The sequence below is a fragment of the Grampus griseus genome, assembly GCF_964374135.1.
Source record: "Grampus griseus genome assembly, chromosome: 13".
NCBI classification, from domain to species: Eukaryota; Metazoa; Chordata; class Mammalia; order Artiodactyla; family Delphinidae; genus Grampus; species Grampus griseus.
The window spans coordinates 46,002,473-46,030,458 of record NC_139007.1 but is presented as its reverse complement, the minus strand read 5'-3'; the positions used below and the strand labels follow the sequence as shown (position 1 = coordinate 46,030,458).

General features: G+C 43.8%; 1 protein-coding gene across 4 annotated transcripts; it reads right to left on the bottom strand.

Moving 5' to 3' along the window:
- Positions 1-15,467: 15,467 nt before the first annotated feature.
- On the bottom strand, positions 15,468-24,569 carry VGLL2 (vestigial like family member 2). Of its 4 annotated transcripts, XM_082669014.1 has the most exons (5): positions 24,291-24,569; positions 21,741-22,053; positions 19,153-19,674; positions 17,957-18,019; positions 15,468-17,874 (listed from the first exon to the last, which is right to left on the bottom strand). In XM_082669014.1, exons 1-4 carry the CDS (start codon positions 24,369-24,371, stop codon positions 17,976-17,978), a joined length of 960 nt encoding a protein of 319 aa, XP_082525140.1. In that variant the 5' UTR covers positions 24,372-24,569; the 3' UTR covers positions 15,468-17,874; positions 17,957-17,975. The 4 variants fall into 4 exon arrangements, with proteins under 4 accessions (XP_082525140.1, XP_082525139.1, XP_082525141.1 ...); XM_082669013.1 differs by having other exon boundaries at positions 15,468-18,019; XM_082669015.1 differs by lacking the exon at positions 17,957-18,019.
- Between the last annotated feature and the right edge of the window lie 3,417 nt (positions 24,570-27,986).

The window sequence follows — 27,986 nt, the reverse complement described above, 5'->3', positions numbered from 1 at the left end:
TAGCTCTGTTTGGGAAATGCAGAGTTGAGAGGAACACTCCTCCCATTAAGTAGTCGCTGAAAGAAAGCCTAGTAGAATGATACATGTTGTGGGTGGTGGTCTATGACTCTGAATGAACACAGGGAAGTTCCTGAGTTCTCATCTTGGCCCCAAGAGCCATTTGGTTTTAGTTGTGACAATCCCATACCAACTGTCTAACCTTCAGCAGAATTCTGAGGTGAACCTTTGAGCATTTGGGAAAGCTTAGAAAGACTTATGAGTCTGGAAATGAAACTGTGATTCCTCACCCCGAGGTTCCTTAGGCCACTGCCCACCCTTCAGTCTGGGCTGTAAGAGAAACATCTTAGTTAGATGGTTAAAGACTCAACACTTATGTTTAGGGACCTGAAGGAGGAGGATGAGAAGTGTGCTCAAGGGGCCAAATGAACTACAGATTATCCCAAAAGGGACAAAGGAAGTGACTAAATAACTCTACACATACAGAAGGAACTAGCACCTATGACATGAGAAGTCATTGGGAAAGCTATTACTACAATAAAGTATTGTCCTTAATGACGACTCTAAAATACTTTGTATTTTGGAGACTTGGAACAGTAGCTTCAGTCATAATGACAACAGGACTATGAAGGTCTCTACGTTCTAAACTTTAGCATTCCACGATCTTTGGGTCATATAAAAATCACTCTGTGACTTGTGTGCTGTTACAGAAATTAGCTAATATAAAGATGGTTTTTGTTTGCCATATCTTTTATACATAACATACTTAGGATTACATTTACTAGCCAAGTGTCCTTAAAATTAAACATAAATGATTATATAACGTTAATTCAAGCTGTGTGATTTTTAGCAACCACACAAAATAATAAACACCTAAATGAGAACTATTAAAAATTAATTGAGAGCACCTAAATGAGAGCAATTAAAAAATTGCTGCAGAGAAACACTCTGATTTAAAGCCAGTCATATTTTTGCAGTTACCCATTTAAATCTGAAAGCCTCACATACTCTAATAGCAACACCAATGAAAGTATTGTGTGTTACTTAGTTGCAGTATACAGGATGTTCACGAGCTATAAAGAACACTTAGATCATAACATTTGCTAAAAACTACTGTGGAAGAGGAACACGTATGTTTTCACCTTGGATCATTTAGTTCATTTTAAAATCTGCCTACTGCCTGAGAACCTGCACAGATGATAGGCTGTATGATGAGGAACACAGGGAGGTCAATGTGTCAATTCTGTGGTGAACAGCCCCCAAGTAAAGGTCCAGGATTTATGGCCACTCTGCCACATCTGTCATCTCACTGAACAAGGCAGAATATTTTCCCTCTGATCTTTTGACTTTCTAATGGACACTGATCATTCTTTTTGTTAGCCCAGCATATGATGCCCCTTCCTGTGTTGGGGAATTCCTCTACCATTATATTCCTAGTGGAAGCTATGCTCCATTTGCTTCCCTGAGATTTCTCACAGTAAGAAGGCAGGCAAGTGACCCTAGCCCCTACCACTCAGACACAGCCACCATAGGCTTCTAATTGAGAGCGAAGGAAGCAAAGAAATAGGAACCACAGTGAGTCGTCCCTGGTGACGGTGGCAATTGCAGTTGGTCTAGCTCCCAGCATGCAGTGTCCAGGGCCAGGAGAGTCTGCAGAGCAAGTCTGGAGCCTGGTGCCTCTGGCAGCTGGGGAGGCCAGACTGGCCTGGTTCTGCTGTCTGCTTCTGGCCGGGCTCCCTGTTCCATAGCCTCTGAGTTGGGTTCTCAAGCCCTCCCAGGGATTCTGTGACTTATCTCCATAGCCTTTCCCCCGCCCTGTATTTACATTTATTGATTCAATCCTTTAATAATTTATTCAACACATAGTTACTACATGCCACGTTCTGTTCCAAGCACTAGAAATACAGCAATGAACAAAACAAAATCCCTGCCTATATGGAGTGTAGTTCACCTACTATAACTACTAGTGTAGTTCACAGTACTGAGCATTTGGCCAGGTAGCAGTTTCAAAAATAAAGAAAATGGGTAACATGGAGTGTGGTCATCTACAAACACTGGCATTAACAGTTCATCCTGTCCTGGGAGAAGCAAAAGAAATGAGAGATAGGGAAGAGCAGACAGTAGAGGGTCTTAGTGCTAAACCACAGAGTTTGAATTTCATTCTGTAGTAGATGAGTCATCAAAGCTTTTTTTAAAATTATCTCCACAGCCTGTTAATAAATGTTTTTCTTTTAAATCAGCCAGAGTCAGTTTCTGTTTCTTGCAACCGTGACTTTTGCTCTGCCAGTGCCACAGACCTTTATTTTGGAATACACAAAGGGATGAGAAGCATATAGAAGAATCCGATTTTCAGTACAATACATTTGCATTACAATCTGGTAATGCAATCTGGTAATTGTAATGCAAATGATTACATTACAATCATTTGCATTACAATAGAGAAATTTATAGAATAGCTGAGGGGAACGGCCCGTTAAATATCATGTTTCAGCTAGGATATAAGTGCAAATTAGTAGTCTTTTTTTATAATTCATAATGAATAATATTGGTAGAAATACTTAATGTAACATAAAATAGTGGCTGAAATCTCATAGGGAAATTTATTATAGATGAAAGTAATTGATAAAAATACAAATGGCTGGTAATACTGAAAACCATGTAAGTTAATTCTGGAAAAATTAGATTTTGTAATCAAGAGGGAAAAAATTGGCAATGGCTAAAATTGGCACTTGTTAAAATATGTTCTTCACTAAAAATTAACAGAAGAATAAAACCTTATTGATAAATCTTTTATCTGCAAAATACGACCTGGGAATGTTAGACTTGAGAAAAATAATGGCTCCCAAAGGCAGAAGTTATAATTGGTATGAACGAAACAAAACAATACAAAAGCCGATCAATAAATCTAACCTTCATTTTAAATTGTTCAAGGAAAAGAAATAATCCATAAGATTATTATGGTTTAACATTGCCAGTTGAACAAAATTTACCTGGATAAAATTAATGTGTTGCTATAATTCTGTTGAAAATGCTTTATTCAAAATGTCCTGGAGAAAAGAGCCTGTCCCTGGTCTCAGATACCCTCTGTGTTGCTTACCCATCCTGGTTTTCCCTGGCCTATTGGAATGTTCTCACCTATTCTTCTCTGCTGATCTAAATTCCAGTCTTCCTTTAGGATCAGTTCATATTCCAACTTTTTGGAAAGGCTTGTCCCTAACTCCCTCCCCTCTCACTTCTCAGAATTACTGTTGCCCTTGTCTTTATATCTCATTTGCTGGCAACTATATGTATTCCTGTTCTATTTCTATGTATTTTATCTACTCGAATAAATTGCAAGCTTTCTGAAGACAGGGTGATGTCTTTTAACATTTTATACCTTTAATCTAAAGTAAGTATTCATACTTAATGGATGAATTGGCTTTCTCATCATCCTTTTCCAATACACTTCACAAGTCTTCACTTTTGGCTCATGGAAGGGATGCCAGAAGATTGGTCTACTGTCAAGAGGGGCTCAAGAGGATTCTTTAGATCCTGAGTTACCTCTTGAGACCTAGACACATTACAGAAGTTGGTGGACTGCTTTGAGGTTCAGATCAAACTTAGGTGAGGCCTGAAATTCTGAAAGCCCTTGAAATGATGGTAAAGGATGTTAAAGGAGGCAAAAAATTATTTTATCATTAGCATTTCTCCCATCTTAAACCCAACTTTTATCCTCAGAATAGCCTTATGGATGTAGAATAAATGTCATAAATTTTAAGTTGTCCTTGACTTCTCTTTGACCTTCTCTCTTTGGTAAAGAGGAGCCCATCCAATTTTGCTTTTTGCATTGGTCAAGGCTATGGGGTGCCCAAACCAGAAGACCCATCCCAATCCTTCTAGGCTTTTCACAACTAGAAGAATCAAGGGGACAAAATATACAACCCAAACTCCATTGTATATATTTTAGAATATTTCCTTCCAGGTTTTTTTTTTTCTTCCCCATGTGAGCTTATTTTCATGGCTGGAGTAGTTGTATTTCTCTTGTTTTTGTTTTTTTTTTTTCCCCCACTTACTTTATTGCATAAGCTTTCCTTCCCCCTTATCATTAAAAATTCTTTGTGAATGTTTCTAATGACTGCATACATCCCTTACGATGGATATACCGCTGTTTAGTGTTCCCATGTAGATTCATTCACTCATTCATAAATATTTATTGAATGCTTACTACACAGGAAGCATTGTTATAGGTGCTAGGAATAGAGCAATAAACAAAGCTAAGTCTTTGCCTTGATGGAGGCCACATTCTAACATTCTATCAATAGATGGGGGAGAAGACATGGTAAATAAAAAAAATATATATATATGACAATACATTAAAAGATTCATACACCATGATCAAGGGGGATTTATTCCAGGTTGCAAAGATGGTTCAAACATCCACAAATGAGTCAGTGTGATACACTGAATTAACAAAATGAAGGATAAACATCATGTGATCTCAGTAGATCATCTCAATAGAGATGCAGAAAAAGCATTTGACAAAATTCAGCATCCATTTATGATAATAACTCTCAACAAAGTGGGTATAGAGGGAAGGTATCTCAATATAATAGACTGTACATGAGAAGCTCACAGCTAACATCATACTCAACAGTGAAAAGCTAAAAGCTTTTCCTCTAAGATCAGGAACAAGACAAAGATGTCCACTCTCACAACTTTTATTCAATATACTATTTGAAGTCCTAGCAAGAGTAATTAGGCAAGAAAAAGAAATAAAAAGCATCCAAATTGAGAAAGAAGGGGGCTTCCCTGGTGGCGCAGTGGTTGAGAGTCCGCCTGCCGATGCAGGGGACACGGGTTCGTGCCCCAGTCCGAGAAGATCCCACATGCCGCGGAGCGGCTGGGCCCGTGAGCCATGGCCACTGAGCCTGCGCGTCCAGAGCCTGTGCTCTGCAGCGTGAGAGGCCACAGCAGTGAGAGGCCCGCGTACCGCAAAAAAAAAAAAAAAGTAGAGAAAGAAGAAGTAAAACTGTCACTATATAATATGACATTATATACAGAAAACTCTAAAGACTCCATCAAAAAACTATTAGAACTAATAAACAAATTCAGTAAAGTTGCAGGATACAAAATCAATACACAAAAGTCTGTTGCCTTACTTTACATTAACAATGAGCTATCAGAGAGAGAAATTAAAAAAACAACCCCATTTACAATTGCAACAAAAAGAATAAAATACCTCGGAATAAATCTAACCGAGGAGGTGAAAGAATGATATTTTGAAAACGATAAGACAGTAATGAAAAAAAACTGAAGAAGACACAAAGACCCTGAATAGCCAAAGCAATCTTGAGACAGGAGAATGAAGCTGGAGACATCATGCTTCCTGATTTCAAACTATATTACAAAACTATAGAATTAAAACAGTAGTAGTATTGATATAAAACAGACACATAGATTAATGGAAGAGAATAGAGAACCCAGAAATAAACCCATGCATGTATCATCAATTAACTCATGACAGAATATGGAGGCAATAATATACAATGGGGAAAGGATAGTCCCTTCAATAAATGGCATTGGGAAAATTGGACAGCCACACACAAAAGAATGAAACTGGATTGCTATCTTATACATAACTCCCTTTAGTTAACAAAAGTTAACTTAAAATGGATTAAAGGCTTGAATATAAGACCTGAAACCTTAAAACTTCTAGAAGAAAACACAGGTGGTAAGCTCCCTGACATATGTCTTGGCAATGATGTTTTGAATCTGACACCAAAAACAAAAGCAACAAAAGCAAAAATAAACAAGTGGAACTGCATGAAACTAAAAAGCTTTTGCATAGCAAAAACAAAACAAAATCGACAAAATTAAAAGGCAATCTACTGGATGCGAGAAAATAATTGCAAATCATAAATCTGATAAGGGGCTAGTAGGCTAAATATACAAAGAATTCATATAACTCAATAGCAATAAAAAAAGGGAGGGAAGGAGGGGAGAGTGGTAGTGGTGGTTAGATCATACAGGCCATGGTAGGGACTTTTTACCTGATAGGAAGACACTAGGGAATTTTGAACATATGAGAGACATGATTTGACTTTGGTTTTAAAGGATCATTCCAGAGCCCATGTGAAGAAGGGACTGAGAGTAGGGTGGGGCAGAAAGGTAGAAACAGGAAAATCAGTTAGAAAGTTATGATAATTAACCACGAGGTGATGACGGCTTGGCAGGGAAGGTGATGAAACAGCAGTGAAAGTGGTTGATTCTGTTTCTTTTGAAGGTTTTGCTGATGGATTAGATACGGAGTACAAGGGAAGAAAAGATTAAGATTTTTAATCTGAGCAGTGGGAAGAATGGAAGTTACCTTTTATCAGGTGGGAAAGACTGAAGGAGAGATGATTCATTTTGAGAGGCAGGATGGCAATTAGAGGTTCGGTTTAGGATATGTTAGTTTTGAGATGATTTTTAGAGATCTAAGTGAGAGGCTGACTATGCAGTGGGACAGGGGATTAAGGAGAGGGTTCAGGCTGGAGAGTTGTCAGTATATAGATAAGGCTGAGAGTAGCCATGAAACTGGTCCAGCTCAACCAGGGGTGTGTATAAAAAAGAAGGTCCAAGGACTGAGGCCAAAATCATTCCATGTTTAGACATTAGGGAGCTGAGGAGAGACTACCAAAGAAGACTGAGAAGGAGGGGTCAGAAAAGTAGCATGAAAATCAAGAGTGCATGGAATCCTGGAAGCCAAATGAACAAAGCGTTTGAAGAAGGATGGAATTATGAACTGTGTCAAATATTATTGACAGGTAAGGTAACCATATGTCTTAATTTGCCTGGGATAGTCCCAGTTTATGCCTTTGTCCTGGATTATTACCAGTGTCCCTTTCACACTTATAAGTGATCTTGTTCAGACCATAAATTATATGGTCCCCTGCGGTGGACACAGAGGTGTGCTATTTAGATCATCTTTCAAGAGAACCTGCTTTGGGGAGCACGGCTAACTGACACCTCCAGCTGCTGTACCTTCAGATCTACTGTGACATTCATGCCAGGTCATGCTTCCCTTGGGCCATTTCCAGCCACTGACTAAACACAGGGGAGTACCAGGAATGGGCCATTCCTGCCTGATCTGGACATTATTTGGCCACCAACAGACCATTTTGACTTGGGGACTGACTATCAGTCTGGCTGAGACTTTCCCAGAATTGCACTGTAATCTCAGGTTTTCCCTATCCAATCCTCCCTTTTCTCTCTTCTTAACAGGTGTCAGGCCTGCATTGCAACCTGAAGGTTTTTTTCACCTACCCTTTGTCTCTCCCCCTTTATCCTTCCCAGGCCTTTCTCCCAACAAATCATTTGCACATCTATTCCTCTTGGCATCTGTTTCTTTGAGGCCCTTAACTACTACAAATAGTACCAGGAATGGCCCAAGAAAACAGGTAGCGAGATGGGATTTGGGGTCTGGCTCACTCATCACCCAAGTGGCTAAGACGACCTCATCATGAGTGATAGATATGTGGGGCACAGACAGTCCTGGGCACAACATGGCAGCCCAAATGCTACGAATTTCACCAGTGGTGAACGAGAAAAATATCCCTTGGAGGGGAACACCTTTGCCAACGTGATGATTCAGGCCTTTGAAAGATATAGAGGCGATGATGCCTATGAGAACAGTGGAACTCACTGGCTGTTTCCCTGCAGAACAGCTGTACTGATTCCCAGCAGAAGGATCATGAGAAATTAAGGGTATGTAGCAAATAAAGGCTAATTGTGAGAGCTAGAAGGTGTCTCTGATAGGTTAAAAAGAGGCGCTTATAAACTGTGGAGTAAGAGTAGACACAACTGAGGGGCAAGCCCCACATGTGATAGTCAAGGTAGGTCTGTTGAGAAAACCTGTGACCCTGAAACCCTGGATGGGGGCAACTGGATGGATGCCCCCAAGGAATTTGGCTCTGCTGACCCCTCTCACACCTCACTGCTTGTCGAGATGGCTCATACCTCTAACGTAAGAGCTAGCACTTTCTCTGTGCAGGGAGATACTCCTGTGGCCTGTCCCCAGCAAGGCAACAGGTGCCCCCTTGGGAGCTGCACCTACCTCTGATGGAGACTGCCAGGTTGATAACCAGGGTTAAATCCCAGCCTAACCTGACTTGGGATATGCTGGGTCTGATAAAGAAGGAAAGAGATTACATCTCAAAGGAGCTCTAAGAATTAGCTAGCATCTAATGGTGGGAGCCAGGGGAGTAATGCTGGGATTACATTCAGAGGGTACGTGAGTAAGGGGGTGGGAAGGTAAGACTGGATAAGCAGGAATTCATTCACTCAGTGGGACTTCCTGGAACATGAAATTTTAACATCTTGGAAAAGACCCAAGGCAAACTTTCAGCTAGGGTAGACTCGGAAGCCTGGAGAAAACAAAGGCCCATGCTGAGATGCCCTGTCAGATGGGAGAGGAAGGAATAAAAAGACGGAGGGAAGTGGGAATGCTGGCACGGACATATTATGTGAGGCCAGAAGACCCACCAAAGGACACACTAAGGTCATTAGGAACAGGATGATGAGAGGGGTGCCTCGCTGAGCATCACTAAGCAGCTCAGTAATGGCCTCCTCTGCAGGCCATCCACATCTGGGCTCGTTAAAATCTATGGACATGACACAGCCCTGAAATAATAGATACCAGATGGCTGCACTGGACTACTAGAAGCCAGGGGACCCCCATCACCATGATGATGGAGAGGCACCCAAAGAAGCTTGAGCATAGGGAGTTGTGGAGATGGTTAATAAAGCATGTTGTCCCCAGGACAAAACAGAAGGGCAGCAGTGCTTACCATTTACAATCAGAGAAAGGCAAAAATGGAGGAGTTAGGAGGCCGATGTGGTCACCTGAATAAAAATCACCATTGTACAGATCTGTAACCCATTGACTGAAGAAGTGGACAGGTCCTAGGACAGAATCTGCAACACCATCACGGTATATACTATGATGATTCCACCACAGGGCACTGTGGCCATTTATTCCAGTACTGTGCACTGGGAATCCCCAGACATTTCAGACTATTAGACGCAGGATCTGAGTTGACTTTGGTATCTAGAGACCTGAAGCATCATCATAGCCCCTTTGTTAGGGTGGGGTTTATGGAGCCAGGTATCAAATTGAGTCCTGGCTAAAGGCCAACCTTCAGTGTGTCCACCGGGTCCGTGACCCCACTGGTGGGGGGGGGTCACACATTTATACACTCTATAAATGTGTAATAGGGGTTGACATACTTGGTGGTTGAATCACTGGATCCTTGGCCTGTGGGGTAAAATATATCATGGTGTGGAAGGCCAAGCGGAAACCTCTGGAACTGCTGCCCTCCTCTCTTCCCTCCCCTAGCCAAGATAGTAAGTCAAAAATAAAATAGGATCCTGGGGAATTACAATGATTAGTGCCAGCATTTATGTTCAAAACGTCACAGGGTTCATGGTTTCTGTCACACCTCCTTTTAATTCACCAGAGCTTCTGCAGAAACCACATGGATCCTGGAGCATGGCTGTAGTGTAGCATGAGTTAAATCAAATAGTAGCCCAATTGCAACTGCTATGCCAGGTGTAGTATCTTTGCTAGAACATATTAATAAGGCCTCAAGTGCATGGTATATGGCTTGACCTCTGCTTATGGCAGGATCTTCACTGATGTATCACCCTATTGATGAGACAAGTAAAAGGTTACAGAGAGCTGATCTTCAGGTTTACACAGAGCTAGCTGATGACCTTGACAGGTGTGTGTGCAGTGGAAGCTAAGCTAGAGTGGGTACAAGAGAAAATGGAAAAGTAAGTGGAGAGAGCAAGAGGATGACTCATTTAAGGCTCGCTGCCATTTAAAGGGAGCAGAGAAATGAGTTAGTAACTAAAAGGAGACAGGGTCAAAGAAGGTTGCTTTTTTTTTTTTTTAAGGCAGGAAATATTGCAGCCTGTTTTATATTAATGGGAATGATCCAGTAGAGAGGGAGAAATGATGATGCAGGAAAAGAGAGGACAATAGTTGAAGGGATGTCCTTGAGCAGAAGACAGAGATTGAGGATCAGTATACAAGTGCAGAAAAAGGATATTTGACACTGCCTCCTAAAAGTGAAGAACCTCTCCCCACTCCTTTTAATAAGAGGATTTTCTTTACTGAAGCAGCTTCCAGACTATTTTTATTTTCTTTTTTTTAACTTGGACATTAAACCTCAGATGAACCTGTATTTTAAAATTGGTTTGCATGTCAAATAAAAAGTTTAATGCAATAATTTGTGTATTTTTTCCACAATAGTTGGTAGTACCTGCTCAATGTACTTAAATATCCAGCTGAGGGGGTAAAGAATAAGTCAAGGGAGAATGAGATAATCTTTAGGGTTACTGCAACCTTTTAAATTCTGAACTTGTGTCCCAAGATGCTAAATAATAAATGGCAAAAAAATGGCAGAGACATTAGTTGGTAGGAGTTCTGATATGGGTGAGACCACGTACTGTGTCTGGTGTGGAGATAAGGCTTCCAGGAAGAGGCAGAAACTTACGTGAGATGTTGAAGAACAGATAGCATTTGGATGAGAAGGTAGTTAGGGTGAAGGGTTTCTAACAGAATGGGAGGAAGGAATTTACCAGGAACCTTCTGTGGAATATGAGAAAAACACTGCCGAGTGCACCAACCCAGAGGAGCAGTCAACTAGAATTGTGATAAGTACTCTGGTCACTTCTAGATGATGTACTCTTGAGCTGAAATAGTCTCGTAGTGAGCTTGATGTCCTCCTGAGAACTGTGACAAGATAGCTCTAACTTCATTCTGAGCAACCATATGGACATATAGGACAAGCATAAGAACTAGATCAGGAAACAAGCAGATAACACGCAAAGCATTTTCTATAATACCACTTTTAGAACTTTTCTGTTTATAATAACTAAGGAGAAGGAGAATAAAGCATGGGTAATTTGAGTTCAAATTAGAAGTTCCTCTAATAAAGGAAGTGACAAGAATTAAATTTGCTCTCTAAAATAGCAGTAAAAATGTAGTCAGAAGCTTTTATGATCTGAAAGAATATACATTATTAAGTGGTATAATTTTGTCTTGTTTTAACTTAATGCCTTGCCCTTGTTCTGTGACACAGGGAGATTCAGTGGTACCTATTCTTTCTACCTCAGTCTCCTAAGACCCAAAGCCTATATTAACCTGCAGCCTGGTACATTTTATGGCAGTGAAGCATTGTTTTTCTTTTTTAGTTTCAATACATTTTATTTAAAATTTTTAAAAACCTTTTTAATTTTTATTGGGGTATAGTTGATTTAAAATAGTTTCAATATATTTTATATCGCAAACAAAAAAGGGAGATGGCAGTACCTCACTGGCAGGTTTAAAAATTTTTCAGTCCTTAAACATCGAATAACCAAGTGTCCCAAACTTCAATGCAAGATGGTGGTGCCTGTATTATCATTTTTAAAATTTACTAGCTAGTTTGAAACAGTTAAGGATAAAATTGTGAATAAAATTTCCCTTCTCACCAATCCCAACTGAATACAACTTCATCATGGTTTTCCCTTGGGATACAAGTCTGACACGTCCCTAGGCTCTTATCTTACTCCTTTCAAAAAGTACAAGCGAAGAATGTGTTTTTAGAAGAAGCCTTTGAACAAGGAAGAACAAATATCATAAGCTCTGTTCTTTGTGTTTCTTACCAAATCTGTCTGTCAATGCCCTCTGTCAGTTTCTGAGTGTGGAGGAGAAACTGCCCGAGGTAAAAACAGGATTTCACACTCCACAAAGCAAGATGGAAGAATACTAATAATACAGAACCTTTAGATATATTGAGATAACCTCCCAGATATGTCAAGAAATTCCATAAAAAAGCAGGTACAATGAAAAAAAGTAATATGATACTAGAGGAAAAAGCATCCTATTGTTTTCTGAGATGGATTACACATTGGGTAAAATGCACTAGAAGAAAAAGAAAAAGGATTGTACCTAGTAAAAATAAACAGCAATAACAAAAAGTTTTGTTAATTTTTGTTTGTTTTCCATCCCAGTTCTTGATAATACCATTACTGGCACAGGGCTGATAATGTAGTTGCCAAAAATAAGGGCAAAGCTGTAGTAATGAGAATTAGCAGGAAAAAAAATAAGCTCTGACATTCTCACCAATTATAATCCATGTTTTAAGCAATTATGTGTTTAGAATTTTAAGATACTTGATTTGCTCTTCCTGAGCGAAAACTATTTTTACCTGAAGTATTCTAAAGAAGCTTCCAAATTATGAGGGAAACAGAGTATTTTACCACTTGTAAATACATATATAGACTAAAGTATATACTCCTTAAATAAATGTTGGTAAAAATCTAGTGGTAACTAGATCGTTAGAGTCATGCAAATATTGATTAGGAATCAAAATATTTTAATTCTTTAGTTTTGTTTTCCAAATTTTAGTCTACCTTTAAACTAAATTTCTTATATGTAATGAAAATTGTATATTTATTAATTTACGCAGTTTTGATAGGAAATGGAAATAATAATGACAGAGGAGGATGGTTTGAGCAAAATCACTTTAGTGACTTTGAAATTTTGGGAGATAAGTAGAACTAGAGCTTACTAGGAGATCTGAAGAACAAAACAAACAGAAAATATGCTGCTGTTGCTTTTCTAGATGAAAGAAATGAATTCCGTAAGACAAAGGAAATTTGGACTCCTTATTTCTGTTTTAGAGGTGCTTCGTTTCATGAGTACACTGGTAAACCAATGGAAACACTGTAAGTTGAGGTAGGCATGACCCTGTGTTGTGGAGAACTTTAGATTTTTCTCTTATTGAGTTAAACTTGTGTTTTAAAGTGGAAAAATTCCAAGTAAAGAGTAACATTTTATCAAAGTATTAATTATTCCAGTAAATTCACTATATATTTCTCTAAACAATATGTTTCTCTAAACATTAATTTTTCAGTCAAATATTTTACTCTTTTCCCCCAAAGACAATTTGTCTATTTTCTTAAAGTGAGCTTGGATTAGCAGAATCATCTCTGCCGACTCTGCCAGTGGCCACTCTGCCTGGACAGTGTTTCCACTGGGGTGGAGGTCAAGGCTGGAGACAACTGGGCGCTCCTCCTGAAGGCTGCCTTGCCTTTTTAGGTTATGAGGGTCTCTCTGTGATTAGGATAACATGATTGACAGCTCTGCTCCAGCTCCAATTAGCACCCTATAATTTATTAGCTTCTGCTTTCAGATTATGCGTTAACTTCACAAATATTTCAACCACGGAAACAGCAGCTATCAAGTGTCTCGTTCCTGATCCAGCCCTCTGTGGCTGGAATGAAATACAAGGAAAGAGCGGTACACTTGGTCTGTCAAGTGAGAATAATCATTTGTGTCTATGCCTGTCTGAGGGCATGGGGTCTCTGATTTCTCTTTAGGCATGCATTAGTGGTGTGTGTGTGTGTCTATGTGTGTGTGGTATCTGTAGATAAATAGATTCTATTGTATGGATCCTGTATTTGTATTGTGAGTTTCATTTATTCATGGGAGATGAGGGAGAGCTGATATTGAGGAAATATGAAATTTACATTTGCTTAATCCTGTTGTTTGTGTAAATGTCAAAACTTCAGTTATGTGCAAACAGCAACTATAACAATGATATTGCCTTTAGGACATTTTTTTCCTTTACTTCAGAATTTAGAAATATGCAACAAATAATGAAGAACAACAAATCTTAAAAATCTTGCAAGGAAGAAGGGACCATAGAGAGCAAAGACCTTCACAAGTACAATCAAAATGTGAATTATTTGCATGCAAATTATCCATAGACTGTTAAAGCAATTTTATAAAGGAATCTTATGTTTTTTGGTTTCATTTATTTTTAAAGTCTTTTCAAATATCTTTCAACTTTTCTTCCATGCTTTGACTCCTAGTGAATTATGTTCAAAAATGCAATTTATGGAAACGGCATTTATATGGAAAGCAGTCTAAGTTTTATTTTAAAAAATCCCCAACTCTGAAGTAACCAATCACTAAGTGTTTAAGAAAAGGTTTCTTGTTTATTTTGATAGAAGGTGTATAGGTGCCTGCACATAAGCACAGGATTTACGATTCTAAGCAAATGGGAGGTTAAAATTACAAGTTGTTTCCCCCTATTCGAAAGGGCACAGAAAATGCAGTATTTACCCAGAAAGAGTGGCAAGAGAAGCTTCCAGTCAGGGAGTCTACATCCCAACACTCACCACCTCTGCCCTCCCTCCCGTCCAGGCCTGAATCAATCTTAAGTCATTGCTAGAATTTGCCACGCATGGAAATAGAACTTCAAAGGGTAAATGAGACAGGATGGCAACTCTTATTAAACTAAGGGAGTAGAATAGATAGAGTTCCCTGCAGTTGGGTGACTGAGTTCTCAGCCAGAGGGCAATCGGCAACAGGATTATTTGGTGGCGGGGAGCTGTCTCTCCCCTTTTCCTCACCTCTCCCTCAGTAGAGGCCAAGTGCAAAGGGAAAACCGTGGATGAGGAGGACACCAGTGCCAACCGGGATGATTAGAGGAGAATCTAATCTTTCTCTCAGACCCCCAACCAGGTATAATATATGCAAAAACATCATGTTTACCTTTTCTCATGTCATCCCTCCTTTCTTTGAATGTCCTTTTTTCAACTACTAGGGCCTTCTCTACTCTGCATGGTTTCACGAATATTAGCAAGACAAGCATGAGAATTCATCCTTTACATGACTTGGTGGGCCTAAAAGAATGTCAAAAAAATGTCAGTTAGAGCTATGAGTTCACCAAAGTTCCCTTCGAAAGTCTTATTACACAGAACCGAATGATGATAGTTCCAGGGCCCCTCGCATTTCTACTTTGGGAATGTGTAACATAGAGGGAAATGCTCTGCTCCTCTGCTCCATGTGTCCTATGTTGTAGGTCACTGGAGCCCTGTTCGGCAGTCTGGACGGTCTGTTCAGGACTGCCCCAAAGGCCAGTTCCAGTGAATGAGTCTCCTCACCAGCAACCTGATATTCAGGTTGGATGCAGCTCAGGAGAGAGGCTTCAGTAATCAGAACCTCGTGGCAGGGAAAAGGCCCCCTGTGGGTTCTGATCAGAGATCTTGTGAGTGCTAACGTAGGTTGAGCACAGGGAAAGCTTCTTGGGGAGGAGGACTACTTGGAAAAGATGTTCAGCAGAGAATGCACTTGCTGTGCTTTCTTCTTCATCTGTACACTCAGTGGCAAAGTTTTAAAAGGGCGCTGGAACCAAATGCGTTTTATTTACGCTTGTATACGCCAGCGATCCATGCCAATGGAACATGGATTTAAAAAAATCACAGAGAATCCAAATTTAATTTTAGTTATTGCTTCAATGTCCAAACCTCAGACTAACACGCTTAACACGACTTGGTTAGGTTGGGTGTGAAGAGCTTCAGAGCAGAGAAGGCTATAAATACTGAAATGAATTAATAAGAGAAGCGATAATAATTCCTTCCTAGAGATGAATTGAAAAATGCATCTGGCTGAATGGTCTACAGGTAGTGCCATTTGACGAAGGAGTCTGGACAACGTCCTGATACTTCCTTTGAGACCTGGGATTCTATAAGTTCTACAGCATGTCAGTCTTTGCTGGCCTGTCTCTTTTCCCTTCTTTATTCATCTATTGTGGAGGAGAAAGTAAGCCCAAAGGTGAGCATTTCAAGACAGATCAGAAGTGGGCCAGTAGTTACTGCAGTGGATAATAGTGCAGTCTCTGCCCCGGGCTGCCTGGGTTGGCATCCTGGCTCTGCCCAGTTATGTGACTGGGCAGATTACTTCTCTGTGAGCCTCTGTGGTAATAAGCACCACACAGAATTGTTGTGAGGTTTAAATGAGTTAACCTATATATAAAGCCCTCAGACCAGTGCCTGATAATTAACATTAGTTATTGCTATATGCAATGCAATTAGTTATTACTAATTACTATCACATCTGGGACAATATAATCATATAGTATCTTCCATCTGAGCAAAAACAGTAATAGGTTCTTGTAATGATCATAGTCTACTTAACATGTACCAAAATGATAGAAAGAGGGGATGGGTAACTCTGCTAAGCCATGTTCTGAGTAAGGTCCCTTAACTGCACCCAACTCTTGAGACAATTACCCAAGATACACTGTATTTGCCTCTTGTGTTATAATGAAGATCAAGATTTGAATTAATATTTTATGCTTTAACAACTTTCAAGGGCAGTTTGGGCATAACACTAAATCTCTCTCTTCAGAGAAAGAACACGAATAACTTTGGCATCAAGGGAAAATAAAACCATTAATTTAATAATTTCTTTATTTTGGCCTAGCTGTAGGTTTGGTTTCCTAGCCTAGCTGATTAAAATATGAAATAACCAGTATTTCCAAAACATTTTTAAATTGAGGACTCTACTATCTGAAGAGTCTAGAATTTAAGAAGTAACAATAATTCTCTTTTGGAGAAAAATGTGTGTATCTGACTCAATGGTATACAAGTAGTGTTTTCTATACATCTCTGCTTTTACTTGATGAAGGCCATCAGATAACCTGGCCTTCCGTGGGCTACCATTTTCTTATCTGTAAAAAGGAGGGGGGATACCCAACTTCTCATCTCCAGGGTTGACATGAGGTGGAAAGGGGTTCACAGGTTTCACAGCATGACAATCACTTTGGAAAACCAAAAATATATATACGAAGTAATTTTACTTCCTGACATCAGATCATACTACTATAAATTATTTTATGCTATTAGAGAGAAAATAAAGTATTTGTTTTCCTTTTAAGAAATAACACAGCGACCTAGTGGTAAACAAACATCTTTAATGTTCGTTTCTTCTTCCTCATCCCCTTCAGTTTTGCCCACATGTGTACCCCTTCCCCTGTCCCAACACTAAAGTGACCAAACCATGACCACAGAGACTGAGAAGAATATTCGAGGTACCAGAGACTCCATGGGCATCTCTTCCCCTTCTGGTGACTCCTAGTTCTTCTTCTTGGAGACAACTGGGGCCTCTTGATGCTTACTTGTTTTCATCCAAAGGAGGATAGAGGGAGGGACAGAATTTGTGGGAGAGAAGGCAGAGAGAGTTTCTTCTTTCATCATAAAATGTTCTTTGTAAAAAATATGATATATACACACACACACACACGTATAAAACATATCCAGTGCAACTGCAATTGCTGTGCCAAACACTGGGAAGTGCCCCCTTTGGTCGATGTATTTCTGGAGTTTTAAACAGTTGTCCTACAACAGCTGCATTTCAGTAAGACTCAGGCAGGTGGCTCCAGATAAGCCACTTGCCGCTCACATTCAGGCTGAGGCTTCCACGTTCACAGTCCGAAGGAAAAAGTGTGTCTTTGTGTCTGGAGTGGGTGTTGTAGGGAGGGAGCGGGCAGGAAAGGAGCTGGAGGCTACAGGTGAGGAAGAAGGAATTGGCTTCTTTTGACTTCTCTACCACAGTCTTTGATGCAAATACAAATACATTTCAGTCTGAGGATATTGACGTTGGCAGTGCTATGATCACACTACTTAATGAAATAATTCACATCAGCATAAAAAATATTCACACCAAAACATCTCTTTTTCTTTCCCTCTTTCCAAGAAAACTATGATATCATGTCACCTAAGTGATCACCATGGATATTTCCAGTGATTTGCCCAAAAGTCATTAAGCATCATTCAGAGTCTTTGGATTTCCTCTTTGGCAGAAGGAATTATTTTTAGATGAACATTCTGTCGATGTGTGTTCTGGTTTTCCCAATACACGGAGAAGTTTGAAGTCTCTGCATTCCCCCATGTCCTCATCCATGAAGTGAGAGGCACAGATGCCAGCCTCCATGGCTGGTCAGAAGGGAAAGGGAAGGGGAAACCCTGGGTCAGCAGATCAGCTCAGAAGGGATGCACCACAGAGGGAATAACGACGAGCTGCAAACCAAGATCAGAAGCTGTTACAAACCCACTTGATTTCAGCTCTGAGTGTCACCAATTGCGCTATGCAGAGACCTACAGGGAAGAAGGTGGGTTGTCTAAAACCAGTACAGATCCTTGCTTTTGTCCTGAGGCTGCAAATCTGAAAACAGAGAGAAAATAAAAGGGAGAGAGAGAGGGAGAAGAGAAAGAGAGAGGGAGAGAGAAGGGGGTGGGGGAGGGAAGGCACAAGATATTTAAAGAAAGAGAAAGACAAACAGCACTGTTTCATTGTGAAAGTCACAGAATTCATCTAAAGGGCATGAATGAAAGTAAAAGCAAAGCAAACAAGTGTCAAATTTGCACCTGAGGGAAGGGAGAGCCGGCAAGACTACGAGCCAACGATTGCATTTATTATATAACTATTTTTTTCATTTGCCCTAAAAATAAAGCAAACAAAAAAGTAAACCCTTATTTGCCTGTACCTTTCAAATTCAACTCTTCAAGCCAGGGACTTAATATTATCACTAAAATCGTATTCTTGTTAAGTTTTATGTTTTCCAGAGACCTATTTAATTTGACAATTAAGTTGATATCAGAGTCATGAGTCATATTTGTATGACTTGTAACTACCACAAGAGGTGACAAGACCCCCCCCCCGCCCCCCCCCCACCCCGGGCCACCATTTAAACTACCCTCTTAGCAGGCACTCTAGATCAGCGCTGTCCAACAGAAACACAATGGGAGCCATGGGCATAATTCTAAATTTTCCGGCAGCCACATTGAAAAAAAGTAAAAAACAAACAGGTGAGACTTAGTAATATATTTTATTTAACCCAATATATTCAGTATGCAATGTGTTGAAAATATTTCAACATGCAATCAATGTAAAACATCAGTGAGATGAATTTTACATTCTTTTTGGGACAAAGTCCTGAAATCCAGTGTATATTATACACTTACAGCACATCCCAATTCGGCCTGGCCACGTTTCACGTGCTCAACCGACACATGTGGCCGGTGGCTACAGTGCTGAACAGCACAGAGCTAGAACCTTTCCAACAAATTTTATTTTTTAAAAATCCTCTGTAATATTAACCAGCTACTTTCTCATTCTGCCCACACCGATAACAGACAGGGTCATCTGTCTGATGAAACACAACCCCGCCAGGCAGACCTTCGGGCCTCAGGGTCACTGGGGTCTCCAAGGAGAACTAAGTAGGGTCCCGGCCTCAGCCCAGGTTTGGGCACAGGGCAGGAGGGGCCCGGGGATGCCACGTTCCCTCTCCCGCTTACCTGAGTCCACGCTGAGGCCCAGACCCCCGGCCACGTCCCCCGTGGGGCTCGCGAAGGGTCCCCCGGGCGCGGCCCACGTGGCGCCGGCCGGCTCGCCCTTGGCCGAGAGCTCGCAGGACGGGCTGCCGGGCGCGGGGGCCGGCGCGGGAGCGAGGCGGGCCGGGCGCCCCGAGGCGGCCGGCATCAGCAGCGGCCCGTAGCGCGGGTCGAAGTGCGGCGCGTAGACCTCGTGCACGGCTGCGGGCCGCGGGTAGGCGGCGGCCTGGGCGCCGAGGGCGCCGCCCAGCGCGTAAGGGTGGTGCGGATGCGCGTGGTGGGGATGCGCGTGATGCCAGGGCTCTGCCGCGCCCTGGTGCAGGTGGCCGTGCAGCGCGGCCGGCGAGTAGGGGTCGGCTGCGGCGAAGGGCAGCTCCGAGTGAGCGGCGGCCAGCGGGCTGCCCAGAGGCGCGGGCACCGGCGTCTGGTAAGCGCTGTTCCAGAAGGAGGCGGGGAAGCTGCGCTGGCTCATCGGGAAGGAGCCGTCTTTGGGCCGGCGAGGCGGAGGGGAGGAGAGGGAGAGAGGAACGCATCACCGCCGGAAGCACGGCTGCCGACGCCGCTCGGCCGCCGCAGAACTGAACGGCCGGGGCGGGCAAAGGGCGGGAAAGGCGCCGTGCTGGGCGCACGCGCGGCGCCTCTCTCGCGGGGCTGCGGCCCGTGAACGCGAGGTCCGGGCGCCGCACTGGGGAACTCTTTGGGGAGGAGCGCCGCTTCCTCGGATGTTGCAGGCGCGTCCCAGGCTGCGGGAACCTGGAGACTGGCGGGGAGAGGAAGAGCGGAGAGACTTCCTTCCCCAGCCCCAGTTTCAGGGCGCAGGGAGCTTCTTTCGGACTCCGGGCTGGACGGCCTCGGACCAGAAGCGGCCTCGCCTTCCCGGCCCGCAGCCTCTCCTGAAGCTAAAGGTACCTCTTCCCGCTCTTGGTCGGCCGCCTAGCGATCTCACTACCCGCTCTCGCGTTTCAGCCTCTCTTGCTCCAGAAAATGTGCCCCTCCAAGGCCTCGGATGGACTGGAAATCCATCGACATATTTCGGAGTCTTGCTATTATTAGCCTCCTTTCTAGAAACTTTATTTCAAAAAAATTTTTTTGCAAAGAGTAAACTTTACCTATTAAAAGGGCAGCTGTATTATTTGCAGAGGGGGACACGAAGGGACAGGTCTTTTCAGTTTTAATTAAAAAATTTTCTGCATCAAAATGTGGACGCCAGGAATAATAATAATAACAACAATAATTATTATTATTGTTTGTATCATTGTTGACCCCTAGTGTCTGGAAGCATTTTAAGAGAACAGCATTTAGCTCAAATTTGTTGCCTTTAGTTGGGAGGAAAGGAAAGAAAGACATTTAATTAAAAGAACCCTGGAGAAGGCATCTGCATTTCATAGTAGATAATTTAAAATGCTTTGAAAATGCATTCTAAGTAGTGAACAGTCTTCCTGTTAAAAGTATTTAGGCAACTGGAGAATAAAAAGAATGTTTTGTATTTAAAACTAATGTTTTTGGATCTTGTCTAGGCAAGGTTTGTACAAACTGTCACACTCTTAAGAAAAAAAAGGAAGGGCGACAGTTGTCATTTCCCCCAAAATGAAATATTTGTTTTCCTTTGTTACAACAAAGTCCTCATTTCTCAGCTTGGTACACATCAAAAGCAAAGATTAGTGAGAAAGTTACCAAAGTTACCAAATAGTTACTTCCACCCTTGTTTTGGTAATAAAGGGAGGTCAAGATTTCAGAGTAGAAGGGAGAGTTCGTTAACTCATCCAAGAAATCATTGTCCCAGGCTAGGTAAAGCAGTGCTTGGTGAGGAGGGTAAACCAATAAAGAAGGGATGTGTTTGGGGAAATCCCTTAGAGATGTTTTGGCTACCCTTAAATTCTTATTTCTTTATTATTTTACTCGCTTATTGAAAGACATTCTCTGCTTCAAGATTTCCCAAGTAATCAAAATCTGGCAAAAGGCATAAGTAGGTTTTAGGAGACATTCTTCAGCAGGTTTTGCTTGCACTGCATTCTAGGACTTTTTTCTCTGGAAAGATTTTCAGAAATGGGGTAAGGGCCCTGTAAGCTGTTGTTTGTGAAGATCCCCCTCCCCCCCCCCACCTGCCTTGGGAGGCTGCTGGAAACCTCACATTTCCACAGCACATTTGCATACATTTTCTGTTACCCTTACAGCCACCTCCAGGGAGAGTTAAGTGGGCAAATATTATTCTAATTTTAGAGACCAGTAAATAGAGTGACCTCCAAGAGGTTAAGAGACTTGCCCAAGGTCATATTGCTAGGAAGTGGTGGAGCCAACACACAAACGTAGGCCTCCCAATTCCAAGGCCTTTGGTTTTTTTCTAGGTCACTGCTCTGCTCTGCCTCTTCAAGGAGAGATCTTAGGCCTGTGCCTACTCCTCCTTCGATTTCCTTATCCTCTCCCAATGGCCCTCCTCACCTCTTCTCTAACACCTAGCATTCTTTCAGCTGCATCTCTTTGAACCCCTGTAGGTGGCCCCCAGGCTATGAGGGCTCTCTATCCTCCCTTGCCAGTTGGGGCCCCATACTTACCCCGCCAGGGCCCGGAGCTCCGTGGGGCTTTGCTGCTTGTACAGCTTGGGGAATAGCTGCTAGGCTGGCTCAGGGCCCGGCTGAAGTGTTCGTCCACCACAGAGCTGATGTCTCCCTGGAAATAGGTGAAAAGGACGCAGCGGGAGTTGATGTACTCCGCCTCTGGTGGGCGCTCTTTCTCCGGGCTGCCTTCTTCTTCTTTTATACTAGCCGGAGTTTGGCTGGAGAAGGAGGAGCTGCCACTGCCACTGCTGTTGCTGGGGCTGGCGTTGCACTCCGGTGCTTCCTGCATTTTGGAGTAACAGGCTAGTTTCTGCTCAAAGGAGAAAGAATAGAGAAGTCAATTTCAAAAGAGCGAGCAAATTGTGTTCAGACTGCACTCCCTCATCCGGATCCCAAAGGTATCCAGGAGCAACTGACATGGGTGTCCATGCCCGGTGCTCAGTAACGTGGGCTGCAGTCAACAGGCCTCCCAACCTGCAGCTCAACAAAGGTGGGGCTCCTGAGAGGCCGACTGCCCTTCTTGGAGCCTCTGTCTCCCTGGAATTGCTGCCAGGCCACAGGGAGAACTCTCTGAAGGTGTCAGGGTGAAGGTCCAGGAAGACGCCTAAGCAGTTTGACCACAGAGCCAGGCTCAAGGCAGATATAGTTTTAAAATCAGGCTCCAAGGGTAAAAGGCACCCAAGTCCAGTTAGGGCCTGACTCTTCCCTGCCTGAGAACTCAGGGCAGACGTGCAAGATGCAGGATTAAAGCATCCTCATGATAGAACATGAAAATAACAAAATCCACTCTACACAACAAGGATGTAAAAGAAGAACTGCTGTAGGATAAAAACATGGAATAACATCGTGACATGGATCATTTTAATAAATGCAAGTTGATATTTGGTCATTCATAAACTGGCCATTAGAAAGTCTCAGCTTTTAAAGAGATCTTCTTTTGAGTAAGGAAAAACCAGTGGGCTATGACAATTTCTACCTCACCATCTGTGTATATTGAGGGAAAAAGTAATAAAAAGGAGCAGAGGATGATCTTGTCTGTAAGGTTGGGTAAATCATGACTGTCTGATAGTGATTTACAAAACGAAGTGTGGCCGCTGAAAACATTTTCTTAGAAACGAGCAATGGACTGAATGCAGTGTTAAAGCAGTATGCAGGCAGGGATGCCCTTCAAGGGAGACCCTGATCATACAAAAATGAACAGAGATCTTGGGGCAATAGATTGGTCCAGGGTCAGGGAGGAGAAAGGACCAAACGGACAGAAAACCAACCCTCCTTTCCTCTTTGTAATACTCCCAGCCTGGGAAGGAGCTCATCTTGGACACCGAAGCCAAAAGACTGGAGTTATTTAGCAATATCACCATTTCTACCACATTCCCACTTGGCTTACAGTGAGAGACTCTGGTGATAACTAAAATTAACATTGAGACTAAACAAACTTCTGGTTGGAAAGTTTTAAAAAGGAGAGGAGGGAGAAAAACAAAAACAAAAGGCAAAGTCTACCCATTCCATCATTAATTCATCAGGGAAATTTCAAATAGATATTCTGCAAGCAAAACTGGCAAAAGCATGGACTCGGACACTGGGGTGTATTTCAATTTTCCCGAAGCAGGAGGTCCAGGCCCTCACTTTCCAACCTCGTCCGGACTCCTAGGGGATCCCCCCCTCTGCCCACTGGAGTGCGATCTTATTCATTTCCTGGACTACTGTCCTCAGTTTCGACTACAGCAGCTGAGGAATGAAAAGAAAAACTTCGACCAGATATAGCCCGGAGAATAGAAATATTGTAAAAATTAAACGAAACTTGAAGAGTTTGCAGAACCGGGGCTAGTGCTCTTCTCAAAAGTGGGTTTGTTGATGGCAGGGCAGCCGGACTCAGCTAGCGAAAGGCGAAGTATTATCTATGAAGCTTGCCTCTGCCAGGTCAATAATATTTCCCAGAACTTTGCAAGGCAGAGATTATAAAGCCAGTGAGTTTCGTGCAGTTCTCTTTGTAACGAATTCGCTTGTTCTGGAATTAATTGGCCTGATCGCTTGAGAATTGAAACTGAAAAAAAAAAAAGCCTTTGATAAAATAAGCTTGCAGAGATGAGAACGCGAGTCTTTGATTCTCAGACATAAAGACAGAGACAGGCCTTTGCTTTTGTTTTGTTGTCACTCTCACCTTTGGGACCAAAGTTTGGTTTTCCCTGCGTGAGCTTTGCTTGCATCTCCCCGCGCCAGCACCGGGCTTGGAAGAAATCTGGAGTCCGACATACCCTAAGAAATCGATGCAGCTCGCGCGATCCTCGTCTAATTATTCCCGGGAAGCCAGGGCACGCACTAGCAGGACTTAGCTGCCTTCCCGAGAGAGCAAACGGGCAAGCTAAAGGGGTTAGCTCAACCTACTGGGTGGCAGCGCGGGCAATCCCCGCATCCGGGAGGCGCCCGCCGCTGTTCGGGTGCCCAGTACCCGCGCGGAGGCACCGGGAACCTCGGAGTACTGGCAGTGCTCGGAGAAGCCAGGGCGCGCCACCTGTCTACGAGGCCCGGCCGAGAAGAGACACGTACCTGGTGGTAAGGGGTGTAGGCGGCTGCGAAGTAAGGCTGGGGAGGACCATAGACTTGGTACATAACATCCAGACAGCTCATGGCTTCCCGCAGCGGAGACGGTTAAGTGTTTTATCATCAACTCTCGGGCGGCGGAGGGCAGGGATGCTGCATGGGCGGCACTTGGACCCGAGCTCCCAAGTCATCCGCGGCGGAGCGAGGGGCAGCGTGCTCCGCGGCTCGGGATCCCGCTCGCACGCTCCCTTCCCACCCCTGCAGTTCCAGTCGCCACCGCGCTCCGAGATGGAAGCGCCCGGCCTCCAGCTAGTGGGCATTTAAACCCCACGCGGGGCCGGCGTGCTGACGCCATTCCCGGGCCGCGGAGGAGGAGGGGTTGGGGGCGGGGCCGGGAGGCCAATGGGGTGCGTGGGACGAGGGACCGAGGGGCTTGCCGGTGCGTTTCCCTGGGCTACCCGGCGGCGAACCTGTGGCCGAAGGGTGTGGTGAACTGCGCAGCCCGGAACTTGAGCCCTGAGACTTCGCACTGTGAGGAGCAAGGGTTTTCCAGGCTAAAGCAGAAGGGGGCGGGAGGACGGAGAGGAGAGGGCAGAAATGGGGGCTTTTACATTTGGAGAGAGAAAGAAAGTTGTTGAGTAGTGGGGAAAGGTCTTGTGGGAAGTCCCGACCTCACTGGAGAGTTGAGTGTGTGCGTCCGGGGTGGCGAGGTGGGGAAGATTCTTTGCTCTCGGCTCCTCGGCGGGAGGAACGGCGCTATCCCTAGGAATACCCCAGGAAATCCGGATCTTCGCAGACAGGATGTAAGAGTCCGGGAACTCCTCTCTGCGCGGAGGAGCTCCCTCTGCGGGGAAACGGCAGCGGCTGAAGCCTGTAACCGCTGCCCTGCGGCACCTCCTTTGCGCCCCCTCTGAGCCAATCCGTACGCCGTCAGCTACCACACCTTTTAATTCCGCTCACTGGGGCGGATCCCTATTGCCCCTCTAGATTATGATCCCGCCCTTTCTCTTTGACGCCCTCCATCCGAGCCCTCTAGGTCCGCGTTATTCGCTCCCCGCCTCCAGCTCGTCCGGGTACCAGCTGCCTTTCGAGGAGTCCAGGCGGCTTTACCCAGACCCCGGCCGCCCCGAGTCTCCTCGGCCGTCATCCTTTAAAGTTTCAGTAACTTTTTGGAACGAGGACTCATTGGCTGCAAGAGGAATTATCCTAAGCACTGCAGGGAGGTCAGAGAGGACTTTTGCTGACTCTTCAGTCAGTAATACAGCAGCTGCGATTTTGTTTGCTTGTTTCATTTCAGAGGTGAAAGAGAATACACTCCAGTTGTGAAACACGCATTTCGCATCGCCGTTCTGTTTCCTTCCCTGAGACCTCTCCTGGTTCGGACCTGCTTCCTGCAACGCTTTCCGCCTTCCCAGGCACCCCTCCCCCAGCCCTGTAGTTCTCTGTCCTTAAAGTTTAGGAACGAATTGAGACAAGGCTTTCTGTACGTCGGGACAGGTGGGGGAAAGAACGTTACAAGAATACCTGTGGGGCATACTTGGGGGTAGGGAGGGTAGAGTTGGGAGCATTGAGAGCCCAGACCCAAGAAAGAAGCAGCGTGGATCACTGATAGAAATGAACTCTAGTGAATAACTAGAGTTTATAAATAGAGTATAAATACAACAAAAAGTCCGACATCGATTCACAGGCTATAAAACTGCGAACAGATGCACCCTTAAAAGATATATTTGTCTTAGGGACTTCCCTGGTGACACAGTGGTTAAGAATCTGCCTGCCAATGCAGGGGACAGGGGTTCAAGCCCTGGTCGAGGAAAATCCCACAGCAGCAGGGCAGCTAAGCCGGTGCACCACAACTACTGAGCCTGCGCTCTAGAGCCCACGCGTCTAGAGCCCACGCTCGGAGCCAGCGCACTGCAACGAAGAATAGCCCCCGCTTACCACAACTAGAGAAAAGCCCACGTGCAGCAACGAAGACCCAACGCAGCCAAAAATGAATGAATTAAATTAAATTTTTAAAAAAGATATATTTGTCTTTAAAACGTGAATATTTTAAGCCAAATGGTTTCAGGGTTGAATTTTGGTTTTGTTCAATTTATAAGTGGGTAGTGGCTCCATGTCTCCAGTTCGGTTTATAAATGGTGAGAAGTCGTGAGTGGCTGAAGTGTTTTTTAAATTAACTACAGTGCAATCTATTTTAAAGCAAATTAAAAAAAAAAAAAGACACCCCTGTGGTACAGTTTTACGCAAGTCTCTTTTTAGGGGCCAGGCTGCCTTGTGGCTGAGCTGGGTGGCTTCTGGAGCCTACCATGATCCAGGCGCACAGGTGAAGCAGAACATCCCTCCCACCACTACTCCAACCCTCCCTCCCCAGGAGTTTTGGAGGAGGGCAACAATCGCTTTACCCGTATCTCCTCAGGGGACAAAGAAGCGAACGGTCATGGGAAGAGCCACCCTTGCTGCTGGGGACCACTTCGTCTCGCACCAAGCCAGGTCCTGGGTGGGCCCGGCCCGCAAGCCCCGGGTCAAGTGTAAGGACACCGCAGCGCCCGGGACAGATCGCCGCCAATAGGCGCGGCCTCCGTGGGTCGGTCACACTCCCGCTTTTCGCGCAGGTCCCTCTGTCCATCCTTGGACATAGAGTTTCTACGCTGGCTTCCTTGGGGTAGGGCATCTCCAGGCCTGAGCATCCGTCGCCTGAGCGCGCTTCCTCCCGAGCAGCCCAGGCTCTGCAGCGTGGCCAGAGGCTGGCAGTACTGCGCGGGAAAAGCGGTGGGAGGCAAGCGCCGAATCGCATGTCTAGCCAATGCGCTCGGCAGCTCGAAACCTGTCCTCGCTCACCTCCCAGTAGACATCGCCTATCCTTTGTACCCAGTCACGCTGACATTTTAATTTTACTTTGGCCCTGAACTTTACTTTTCCTACAAATGCAGGAGAAAATAACGACAACCTTTCTGAACCAACAAGGTCCAACAAATTGTTATTTTTGAAAAGGATTACAGGAGCAGCGATTTCCCACATTTTGAACGAAGAAAATGAAGAGTACGATGCCAGTTGCCTAAGGCTTCTTTCTGTTCGCATTTCTCAATCCTCTCTTATTTGAAACAGTTTTTAAAAACATCATTGAACCTAACTAAGGGTACTGACTGCACAGGAGCTTAAAGGAACACGGGCAATTGGGCCAGTGAGCATCAATCCTGAATTTAGGCAGGAAAGCAGTCTCCTCCCCCCAAATCCAAAGTACAGAGAGGAAAACAAACAGTCCGCAGTTTTAAAATACATCCAAAGATTGAAGCATGTTCAGTCTTTTCTGTATATCTGAAAAGCTGTCATTTACACGTGGGTGGTATTTATCAATCTGATGAGGTTGCCTCTTGTTTCTAAGTTGAGGCAGAAAGTAAAAACAACTAAATTTAACCCCTCTACTCTCCCAGCCATTCAAACTGCCAGGACATTAGTAGAGTCAAAGGAGTCAAGTTTTGATTTAGAACCTTGGGATGGGGTACAGGTTGAAGGAGAAAACTGGGAGGAAAGTCTCTCTCCTCTTCCCTCTTTCTCTCTTCCTCTTTCACAGTTATTTTAGGAGAAGAGATTGCAAAGCAAACAGTTAAATGTCCCAGAACTTGGGTCCCGAGGAAAAATGTACTAACATCCCCAGAAAAATCAGCTATTGTGAATTGCATCTAATCTAATTGCCTTTTAACT

Bases quoted from the DNA above. Each gene is read 5' to 3' on its own strand.
- VGLL2 (XM_082669012.1), bottom strand. From the start codon at position 24,371: ATGAGCTGTCTGGATGTTATGTACCAAGTCTATGGTCCTCCCCAGCCT. The intron at 22,054-24,290 runs GTACGTGTCTCT...TCCTTTGAGCAG, and splicing joins CCTACACCCCTTACCACCAG to AAACTAGCCTGTTACTCCAA. The intron at 19,675-21,740 runs GTAAGTATGGGG...GCCGGCCCAAAG, and splicing joins GAGCTCCGGGCCCTGGCGGG to ACGGCTCCTTCCCGATGAGC.